Here is a 12,476-nt window from a genome sequence, read left to right on the forward strand (position 1 = left end):
CACAAGGTTTAGAATTCAGTTAGTTATTTCTATGAAAGTTCAATTAAGCCTGTTTTTTGAGATTTTTTAATGTTAGAAAACCTTTTAATAAGGATATCAAGACATTGTAAACAAATACACAGATTCATGTAAGTGTTCCATAATGATATGAAAATAGGTCAACGTGAGAATTTTAGCATCTGACAAAATTCATACACACTTACATATTCTTCCAACTCATTCTTCTACTTGTTTAAGTTCTTGTTTATTCCTGTATGGGACACAGTTGTAAACTGTTCTATGATGGTCCTTGCTATCCTCCTTACCAGTCTTCCTGTCACTTCAGTTCACTTTTCTCATGTAGTCACAGTGCAACAGATATAAATTGGCTAGGGAGGCTGCTCTAGCCTCTCTACTCTTGCTAGTGAGATATGGCTAACTAGTAGAGTCTGGGATCTTCAGAAAATACAAAAGAAAAGGGTAGAATATAAAGATAATAATTCCAGGGGCACCTGGGTGGCTCAGTTGGTAAAGCATTCAACTCTTGATTTCAGCTCAGATCATGATCTTAGCGTCATGAGATTGAGCCGTATCAGGCTCTGTGCTGGGCATGGAGCCTACTTAAGACTCTTTCTCTTTCTCTTTCTCTCTCTCTCTCTCTCTCTCTCTCTCTCTCTCTCTCTCCCTCTCTCCCTCTTCCTCTGCCCCACTTGCATGCACTCTCTAAAAAAAAAAAAAAAAAAGCTAATCATTCCAATCTTTTTTTTTTTTTTTCGTTACCACATTCTGGTGCTTTGCTTAAAAGATTTTTTTTTAAACTGCTTGAATGCTCAGAGGTCTTGTCCTTAAAAATCATTGATGCTACCACCAAAGTCTGTTTTTGTATGTATAAAAAAAGGAGGACCATATAGTCACATTTGTTTACATTTGTATAAATAAACTCTGTAAGGGTAACCAAAATTGGGGTGCCTGGGTGGCTCAGTCGGTTAAGCATCCAGCTTTTGGTTTCAGTTCAGGTTTGTGGTACTGATGAGATCATCAGGTCATGATCTCACAGTTCATGAGTTCAAGCCCTGTGTCAGGCTCTGCTCTGCCAGCATAGAGCCTGCTTGGGATTCTCTCTCTCCCTGTGTCTCTACCCCTCCCCTGCTCATACTGTCTCTGTCTCAAAATAAATAAATAAACTTAAAAAAAAAAAAGGATATACCAAGTTTAGAGGAGAGAGAAAAACTGGGCAGATGGGAGATGGGTGTGAGAAATTCTTTGTTATGTATTTTATATTTTTTGATTAAAGAACCAGCTCAATTAAGAAATGATCAAGGCTGAATTTGAACTCATAAACTGAAAATGTCCCTACATTTAATGCCTAAAACTATGGGATTTTAACTTAAACTGTTTATTAAAATATAGAAAAACATAGGCTTCCAAATTTGTTTATGGTGAATCAGTCAAAATCACTCTTTCCTCTCCCCATATATCCTAGTGATCCAATTAGAGTCCCATATTATCACTAGAGGATATGCAAATATCCTCTATGCTGTCCAAAATGCTGTCAGCTCTGAGCTGACAGCAGTGAGCCTAATGCAGGGCCTGAACTCATGAACCATGAGATTGTGACCTGAGCTGAAGTCAGACATTCAACCTACTGAGCCACCCAGGCGCCCCTAATACTTACTTTATATAGTGAGATACAACCTTTGGAACCTCCAGAGTACCAGTCAAAACAAGTATTGTCTTAGTTGGACATTTTCCAAAACTGTTTCACCTGCTTAATTATCTGTTTTATTGAAAACAGATCTAGAGAGGCACAGAAGAGCTACATAAATGTGTTAGTTAACAGTAAGTTAACTACAGGAGTATAAGGAGTCTGTGTGTAAGGCACAGATAGCTCTATGTCATATTCACAAAAAGATATTCTACCTACAAGGTATCTAAAAATAGTCACTTACCCAACTCTTTCCAAAGCCAATAATAAAGAATGTGTATTTAGTTTTTACTACTTGAGGATAAGTAAGAAGGGCCAAAAGTTTGTACGCGGTCCAACAAAGGATTTTTAAACTCAACTACAAGGATGCCCTACATTACATACACTATGTTACTATTTTCATGTAAGAACCAATAAGACTAAACCTAATAGGCTTAGTGCGATTTCACTGTATTGCCTCAGTCATCATAGACAGTAATGACAAACACTATATTGTTATTCATGGTTGTTTTGATATCTACAAAGAACTTTTTAAATTATTCACAAAAACACAGATATAAGTCTCTGATCACTGAAAAATGAAATTGCTGTTGGGTGTCACTATATGAGTACTAGGACTCGTATCACAAAGAGGCATTTTATACCATTAAAACTTAAAATTATGTTTTTTGGTTCACCTTAGAAGGTTCTGAAGTCAAACTAACATTAACTTATAATTCAGAATTGTTTGTCACAGAACAAGTTAGACTTTAAAATATTTTCCCAAGGGGCATTCATTACACAGCTGTATTCACTTTGTGATGATTCTTTCAGCTCTGTACTTACGATTTCTTTTTTAATTTTTAAAATTCTGATGATTGGTAAGAGTAGCACCTTTTACTTCACAAACACATTTTAGGGAGTATTTGCTATACGTACTTCTGTGACAATGAAATGTGTTTCTGAAAAAACTAGTCATGGTGAGTCAATTCCTATTTATTTCATTTTTTAATACATTATTTATTCACTGCCTCAACAAATAGTTATTAGGCATCTACTAAATGCCAGGCACTGTTCTAAGCTTAGTTTTTGGAATAGTGGACTCTCTTACCTAAACATACAAACGATACTGAAACAAATACTTTTAGGTGTAGCTATGCTATTCTGGTGATTTAGATGGAGCTTCCTGAGTTAGAGAATACCCTTACTACAAAGCACCTCCTACTATATGCAGTTCACATGTGTAATTCATAAAGGGTACATCTTTCACTGATGAATTCACTCATCCATCTGTCTAATCACATCACATCATTCTCATAGCTTTAATGCCACTATTCTCTGAATTTACCAGGATAGATTAAAATAACCACTACTGCATGGAACTCCTAAAATCTGAAACTTGAAACTGGGGGCCCAGGAATCACAATAGACTAATACGTCTATTTATAAGGCCTTATTAACAGAATATTAATATTTAGTAACCAAATATTGCCTTAATAATAGAATAGAATTTGTTATTTGTAAGAGTTAGCACCAGTCATTCTGAAAGTGTATCATAAATAACATGACACAACAGTCTCTGGTTTAAGAAATCTTATTAAATACATACACACATAAATATATATATATATATATTTATATATTTATATGTATATATTTATATTTATATATATAATAATGAAAATATGTATCTTCTAGTCCTCTCATCCCAACAATTGATACTCTGCCTGAACCACTGGGAACCCACAATTCAACATACCCTAACTGCAAAAGCCCATTTGAGTTCTTCTCATTTCCCTTCTAATTTCAACTTGTTTTTACACAACTTTTTTCCTTAAGGTAATTCATGCTGCTCCTTTAAACCCCACTCTCTAAATGAAAATTATAGACGTATATACATACATGACTTCACAATGTTAAAAACTCAGTGAAGATAAAGATGAGGGGAATTCTCTTTTTCAAAGTTAATATAAAAATTAAATAATACATAAGAATATATTTTATAAGAAGGTGTCACAAGAATGGAAAATTGGGGGCTCCTGCCTGGCTCAGTCATTAAAGTGTCCGACTCTTGATTTTAGCTCAGGTCATGATCTCACAGTTCGTGAGATCAAGCCCTGTATCACTCTGTGCTGACAGCATGGAGCCTACTTGGCATTCTCTCTCTCTCCCTCTCTCTCTCTCTCTCTCTCTCTCTGCATGAGCATGCTTATGCTTTGTCTGTCTCTGTCTCTCTCTCAAAATAAATAAGTAAACTTAAAAAAAGAATAGAAAATTCATACAAATATATACATAAGCAAAGCATCTGGAACCACAGGAAAGAAAAAAATTCAACAGAAGACTATAGTACTTAGGACAGTGCCTTGCACATATAAAGAACTCAGTAAGTAGTAGTTTAAAAGAGAAAAATACTTGGTCTGATTTGGCTTCAAAATTTTTAAAGTTCAACTCTACATATATAGGAATTCAATACCATAAGAACAACAAAAGATATGGTCTAAATCTCTTCTTTAATGTCAAATACTCAGATATACTATTTTCTTAAATTTTCATAATCCTATTGGATTCAAGGCACTCACACAAAATATCAAGACTACCAGTGATTCTTTACATGGTGTTGGATAAAAGAGCTAAGATTTTAATTTCTCCATCTACAAAATCAAGTACTGATCAAATAAACATGCTTTTAAAAATAATTTTAATAGGGGTGCCTGGGTGGCTCAGTCGGTTAAGCGTCCAACTTCGGCTCATGTCATGATCTCACAATTCATGGGTTCAAGCCCCACATCAGGCTCTGTGCTGACAGCTCAGAGCCCAGAGATGGCTTCTGATTCTGTGTCTCCCTCTTTCTCTGCCCCTTCTCTGCTTGTGCTCTTTCTCTCTCTCTCAAAAATAAATAAACATTAAAAAAAATTTTAATAATAAAAAATAATTTTAATAATTGAGGTATAAGGGTGGTGGTTTTAGAATGCTCATATAATTACATCAATCAACTGCAAAATGTCAATAGCATAAATACATACAACAACCTACATACCAAGGCAAGGATGATTAATAATATCTCCACTTGGGAGCATTTTAAGCTTAAATATGATAAAAAGCAAAAAGTAAAATTTTATTTCTGTACAAAGATAGACAACTTGCTGTAGGTTTTATATTATACTCTCATAGAAAAATAAATGATACTATTCAATAAATAGCCTAAGACAAATGCCTGAACTGAGAAAAATGAAAAACTGTCCAGAGGAATTATCCAGACAGGTTGAGATACTCTTCTAGCATCTCAAAAATATAAATCTAGGGGGGTGGGAGGGAGGGTAGGGAGGGTGATGGGTATTGAGGAGGGCACCTTTTGGGATGAGCACTGGGTGTTGTATGGAAACCAATTTGACAGTAAATTTCATATATTTATTAAATAAATAAATAAATAAATAAATAAATAAAGTTTGCTTGAGATTTTTCAGGGTTACCCTAATCCAACATATATGGATATTGAATATATGATTACTTAACAATATCAGAACTAGCAGGAAATACATATGTGTAATAATACCTAGTAGAAATAACGTGGTGTTATTTTTGTTGAGTCTATTTTCATCGATACAACATTTCTGAAAATTCTATTACTTCACAATCAATACTTGTTTAATACAGTTTTCTTCAAAAACACTATTAATGTTGCATCTTATAATCAATGGTACCTTAAAGTCAAATAAATTATATGTTTTTTCCTTAAAAAAAAAAAAAAATATATATATATAAATCTAAACCCACTTTCTCAGTGTCCCAATGTATAAGAAATAAATGCTTCTGTGCATTTCAGAAGTTACTTGATTTCACCAAGTTTTACTTTGCAAAGTCTCTCAAAATCATTCCCTCTCTTCCATTCCCACTACTAACACCCCACTTCAAGCTTTATTGACTTACTCATGAAGTGTGTTGCACCTGCCTCCCAAAGTGAGCTGCAGCCTTTCTAATCTTGCTGGTGTAGACATAACCAGGATAGTCATTCACCTGGCTTCTTTGTGGAATCTCTCAAAATATCAGATGAATAGTCTCTACTGGTCAAGACAGTCAATACTAATAAGCTTTTAATTTGCCTATTTTAGATAATACTAGAAAACTATGAATAATTTTCCATCTGAATTTCAAATGTCTACTTTTTTAAGTAGTTAATATGGTACAGATACACAGATAGTCACAAGTCACAGATACACTGTGTAACTTAGACATAGGAATCAGTGCTACAAGACCACAATGCAGCTGAAAGAGAATTACAACATGGTTCACATAGCACAATTCTATTGTGTTGCCCACAGTATCAATAAGTCATCTATAAATATTTATTAAGGTTTACATGCAAGACACTATGAAGGAAGAAAACAGAAAGCAAATCTTATCTCTGGCCTCAAGTTGCTTGTACTTTAGTTCAAGTAATAGTTTACAAAAGATGCTAGCATGTTTTATAATGTATCTTTCAGAACCAGATTCTAATCTTACAGTTTATTTTTATAATCTATCCCTTAAATATTATTAGATATTATTAGCTAACAAGCTCTTACTAAAACAAAATATTAAACCACATTTCTAACTTGCCAAGCCTTTGAGAATTAGTGATCCATGCCACTTAAGTGATTAAAATTACTTGAAGTCTATAAAAGCATCAACTGGGAAAACAAGAACCAAAACCATGAAATAATTACATGTCTCACCTATGCACTCTCAAAATTTTCTAAATTGAAGTACTAGATAATAGGAGCACCTGGATGGTTCAGTCAGTAGAGCATGCAACTCTTGATCTCAGGGTTGTGAATTTGAACCCCACATTGCACATAGAGATTACTAAATAAATAAATATTTTTAAAAATAATAATTTTAGGGGCGCCTGGGTGGCTCAGTCGGTTGAGCGTCCGACTTCAGCTCAGGTCACGATCTCGCGGTCCGTGGGTTCGTGCCCCGCGTCGGGCTCTGGGCTGATGGCTCAGAGCCTGGAGCCTGCTTCCGATTCTGTCTCCCTGTCTCTCTGCCCCTCCCCCATTCATGCTCTGTCTCTCTCTGTCTCAAAAATAAATGTTAAAAAAAAATTATAATAAAAATAATAATTTTAGCAGTGCCTGGGTGGCTCAGTCAGTTAAGCATGCAACTCTTGATTTTGGATCAGGTCATGATTTCACAGTTTTGTGAGTTCCTGCCCCGCATTAGGCTCTGTGCTGTTAGCACAGAGCCTGCTTGGGATATTCTCTCTCTCTCTCTCTCTCTCTCTCTCTCTCTCTCTCTCTCTCTTCTCTCTCTCTCTCTCTCTCTGCCCCTCCCTCACTCACACTCTCTCTGCTCTCTCAAAGTAAATAAAGAAAGAAATTTTTTAATAAAATAATAAAATTAAAAAATAAAACACTAGATCACAAATGACCAACATAAAGGAAAACAATATGTTAAGAAATGAGAGCTGAAACAATTAGTAGAAACCCAACTAAGCTCTGGAGAAACTTAACTAGGGACTAAGACTTAACAATTATACATAAAATAAGTTAGCAGATAGTCACAAGTCCCTTTGTTATTCTAAACCAACTCCATCATCTTTTTCTCCCCCCGCTTTTTCTTTTTTTAAAACATGCCTAACATTTTAAATTCTTGAGTAATATTCAGCTGTTTATCTACAAAATTACTTGGAGGCTTGATCATTTATTTTGGTAGGACTAAGGTACCTAACAAGTCAGAGACAAAGATAAATGAAGAAGAAAGTATGTCATAAATTAAAATTCAGCAGCAAATTATTTAACCTTTGACCAGTGTATGGATTATGGTTTTATAAATCAGTAAAATATTACTAACTTGGAATTGTAATACCAGAAAAGCATAGCTGTCTAACACATCTCTAAATAATTTGAGTTTGCTTCATATGGTAAGAAAATAGTACCAACTCTTTATCCATAGTACCTCAAGAGGGAAATCCTTTATGCTGACATCTACAAAAGACTGGCAGTAATGAGGATCCATGTAAATCAAACTGTCATCTACAAGGACAAAACAGAAGACAAGTAATTCAAAAAACACCTTATTATTACACTGCTTACAATCCAATTTCTATGTAGAATAGCTGAAAAAAACCTGGGAGTAACAGCTTGCCAGACTGATATTCATTGACTGAAACATAGGTTTGCACAGGACAGATTAACTTTTGCATAATCAAATATGCTTGTATAAGCAGAATTTTTATAAAGTGATGAGACTGTCATTTAATTTTTGGTGATAAAATTACTTTCACAAACACACAATTATATTCTACAGTTTGCATATGAAAAATGTATTGCACTACTTTATCCTGACAGGAAGAACATATTGCTTGTCATTTTATCATCAAGTAGCACCACTAAAACTGGTAAAAAGTAAATATGTAAATAGCAACTGTCAGAATGTAGCAGCAATGTCTTTTCAAGTTTAGTGAAACCAATAAATTATGCCTGTTTATGCAATAACAGAAATTAAACATACATTTTACAGAATCCAATTATGTTGTGGACCAAATGACAAATGAGTGGCTATGGTAGGACTGATGAATTTATAAGGTACTCATTTTGGTCTGTTAATCATCCTGTTTCCAATGATCCTAAATTAACTTCTGATTTTTGAAAGAAAACAATAATAAAAATGTTTTATTAAATCACTAACCTTGAAATCCAGCAAAGTAGTATGACTGTTTAGGTTTGCCACCAATAATACCCACGCAATATTCAAGACTTAAAATACCCTGTCAAAAGGAATTAATACAGATTTAGAGTCATGAGGCAAATGATAATTATTCAAAACAATCAAATTTGTATTAGCAGTATTAGTACGTATCATAGTTCCCAAATTTTTCACCACCAGTATTATTTTTATTACATATGCCCCATATTCTAAAATCCTTCTGTCTACAAACACTATTTTCCATTTTCTTTAAATCACTCAACAGTAAATCAAGTGTTCTGATCAGTGTGTCACTCAACAACATTAACAACTACTATGTACCAGATACAGAAATAAATAAGGTCACCATATAAAGGCAATACAGTTCCTACCAAAACCAAAACACTTGCCCTTTCAGTTAGCTGTTGCAGCCTTATCATGATCAATTTAGTATTTTCATCAAGTTTTTAAAATACTAGAAATACTCCTTAGACCTTATTACTATTTTCACTGAACTTCAAGTCTTAGAATCCCAAACTAAAAACCATTTTCTAATCAACAGCATTCATTTGACCCATTTTTATGCTATTTCATAAATTTATTAGAATAAGATATAATGAAAACAATATAATCTAAGGCAAAAAATAATTGTTATTAAAGCCAATTTTATTTACCAATCATAAAATATCAGGGATACCGCAATCAATTATTTAGTATGCCCCTCAGCATCTATTCTAAGTGTAAAACTCTATTTAAGCTGGGCAAAATAATCCTTTTTTTTTTTTTTTTTTAAGAGAGAGAAAGCAGAGGAAAGGAGGAGAGAGAGAGAGACAGAGAAAGAGAGAGAGACAGAGAGAGAGAGAAGGAGAATCTCAAGCAGGCTCCACACTTAACATGGAGCCCAATTCAGGGCTCAGTCCCACAACACTGAGATCATGACCTGAGCTAAAATCGAGTCAGATGCTCAACCAACTGAGCCACCTGAGGTGCCCCTGGGCCAAATAATTCTACACCTTTTAAAAAACATGGCCAGTGGAATCAGTTAATAAGGTCTTGTCAGTATTTTAGCCTATATTATGTGTGTATGTGTGTATATCTATATCTATATCTGTATCTATATCTACATCTATATCTATATCATGTATTCTAAACTTATAAGTGACTAATAATGATGATGCATATTATAAAACCCCAAAGTATTAAATAATATTTATGCTTTCCTTCTCTTAAATGACAGGGTGTTTTTATATCTAGAAGATATAAAAATAAAAAGTATATGAACTGGGGTATCTGGGTAGCTCAGTTAGTTGAATGTCTGGCTTCCACTTGGGTCATGAACTCACCACTCATGGGTTTGAGCCCTGCGTCAGGGCTGACAGCTTGGAGTCTGGAGCCTGCTTCGGATTCTGTGTCTCCCTCTCTCTCTGCCCCTCTCCTGCTCACTCTCTGTCTCTCTCTCAAAAATAAATAAACATTAAAAAAAAATTTTTTAATAAAAAAATATATATATGAACCAATGGTTTTTTCCCTTTAACAAGTAATCAAACCATAAAGTATTTTTTAACTTAATTATTTTCTTAAAAATATGTGATTGTTGTGGAACACCTGGGTGGCTTAGTCGGTTAAGCATCCGACTTTGGCTCAGGTCATGATCTTATGGCTGGTGAGTTTGAGCCTGGTGTCGGGCTCTGTGCTGACAGCTCAGAGCCTGGAGCCTGCTTCAGACTCTGTGTTTCTCTGTCTCTCTCCGCCCCTCCCCCAATTGTGTTCTGTGTCAAAATAAATAAACATTAAAAAAATGTGGTTGTTGTAAAAAAATAAAAACACACAGAATATATATTAAAAGGTAAAAATTTCCCCAAACCCTGACACTCAGAGCTTATCATTATTAATATTTGGGGAACACCTTCTTGAACTCAATCTGTGTATATTCACATAGAGATTTATGAATACAGTTCTATATATGTGGCATCACACTACACATGCTGTTATAAGTTTGGTCAGTCATTACATCATAAACCTCTTTTCCTATCAATAAATATAGATCTCAGTATAATATTTAATGGTTGTAAAATACTCTATTTTATGAAGATAGCCAAATGTGCCTTAAAATCTCCATTCTGAACATTTAAGTTGTTCCTAGGTCCTCACTGTTATAAATAACCCTCTTAGAGAAAACAACTTTGTATATTTTCAGTCATGTGAAAATTGGAAAAGAGAACTGCAACTAAGAAAGTTAAATGAAACAGAGAAGGCATATTATAGGTTAAAATTAATTTAGAGTTAACAAATATATAAGATGAAATTATAAAGAAAATAAACAATAAAGTGTTATTCTGTTTTTATTATTATTCCATGGATAGTCTATTATTCTATTGCTTTCCCCTCAAATAAAAATCCTTAGAGAGTGCCTTACTTCAACTTGAGGCAATCTGATCAGCTGACACACAATGTTTCTGACACAGAGAGCCATGAGGAAGTGAGAGTTCTAAGTCCCTCATAGCCAAGAAAAGAAAGAAAAAAGTATATAGCAAGAATCATCCGTAACTCTCCTCAGCAGTGATCCTAAGTAATGGAATAAAGACTCTGGTTCCTGACATCTATATTTCCTTTTCAACAGACTAGAGCAGATTTAGCAATAAACACTTAGAGGCAGATTAGGAACTAGAATGCCATTACATAGAAGAGACTGTATCTTTGGAAATCTGCAACACTTTTCAGTCCCTAAAAAAGCTTCTTCACAGCTATCTGGTGGTGAGAATTTATTGAGCTGTACCCATGAAGCAATAAATAAGACTGAAGTAATCAGTCAAAAAGAAAAGTCCTAATTTGTCTTGCTGGAGAAGGAGAACATATTAGATTTTCCCATTCCAGGTCCTCTAAAAAAAAAAATATATATATATATATATATATATATATATATATATATATATGTATATGTATATATATATATATACATATATGTATATGTATATATATATATATAAATAAATAAATAAACTTCCCGAGCTAAGAGCTGATGAAGCACCACACCAAATTTCTTTCTCCTCACAGAATGTAGCAGGGGATGGTACCATCTCTGAAAGATTGGAATTACCTTGATTAATAAATTTGGAAAATAGAACTGAGGGGTGAATTTTAGAGAGTATCATATACAATGGTTTGGCAGGAAAAAAAAATACAACTGCTGACAAAAGAGGCAGTGGAGGAAGAGGGGGAGATGGAGTGGGAGGCGTGGAATGGGGGTGGAGTAGGTAGAGAAAGAGAAAAAAGAGCAGAAGAGGAAGAAGAGGAAGATTCTTCTTCTTTTAGGACTGTCAGACACTGTATTTTTTCACTTCCAAGTGAATGCCTCTTGACAAGTTGTCATGTTGGCTTTTGACCCAACCAACCCTTAAGCAAACATAACACCTAACATCCAGCCTACTTCACTCAGCCATCTCGGCCACTTTTTGCTGATAATTGAAAAATTAAAATGTCTCAATAGTCAATGCTTTCTTATTTTAGTGGACTATGTATAAATTCAATTGGTAGAAGCTCAAAGAAATATTACATTTTTAAAAATCCGTATTTTAGCGAAAATATAAAAATAACAAAAGTTCTGGTCTGTTACCAGTTTACTGTCTGAACTTAAGCTTATCATTTAACTTCAGTCTTCTCGGTTTTAAAAAGACAAATAGTTCCTAGCTGTTTTGAAGGCAAAATGAGATGTATCTGTATTAAAAGTGTTATAGAAATATGAGAGTTAACCAGTTAGTTGTTGAGCAACTCCTATATGCTGGGTTCTGAGGATCACTTTAACAGTTAACCATTGTTTTTTTCACTACAAACTCCATTGAATCATTCAATATGATTGAATGATAAAAAATATTAATAGCACCAAGTAGCAAAGCTCGCAGCCAGATGAAATATGCCTTGAAGCCATCTGCAGCCCATTCCAACAGAAATAGGGGTTTGACCAAAGGAGTCAGTTCCAAGATTGCCTCAGTTTCTAATCTTTTCATGGCAGTGGAAAAGGCAGAGGGAATCCATCCAGTTCAGACTTGGTTACAACCTACTGAGACATGGCAACATGCCCAAAGTCCCAAAACCCTTAATAGATTTGCTAGATGAAATGGTTCATACCTTCCCACATTCTAACATTAAC

The 12,476-nt window shown here is 34.3% G+C and overlaps 1 protein-coding gene across 5 annotated transcripts in view; it reads right to left on the reverse strand.

The window, feature by feature from the left end:
* ATG4C (autophagy related 4C cysteine peptidase) overlaps positions 1-12,476 on the reverse strand; it is a 96,156-nt gene that overhangs the window by 21,596 nt on the left and 62,084 nt on the right. For all 5 annotated transcript variants that reach the window (XM_019449045.2, XM_019449044.2, XM_019449041.2 and 2 more), the window contains 2 exons: positions 8,333-8,411; positions 7,601-7,677 (listed from right to left, as the gene is read on the reverse strand). In XM_019449045.2, coding sequence (XP_019304590.1) covers positions 7,601-7,677; positions 8,333-8,411 — 156 coding nt within the window. The remainder of the gene's footprint in view (positions 1-7,600; positions 7,678-8,332; positions 8,412-12,476) is intronic.

This window comes from Panthera pardus, unplaced genomic scaffold (assembly GCF_024362965.1).
Source record: "Panthera pardus isolate Hobbes unplaced genomic scaffold, ASM2436296v1 HiC_scaffold_11, whole genome shotgun sequence".
In the NCBI taxonomy this organism is placed as follows: domain Eukaryota; kingdom Metazoa; phylum Chordata; class Mammalia; order Carnivora; family Felidae; genus Panthera; species Panthera pardus.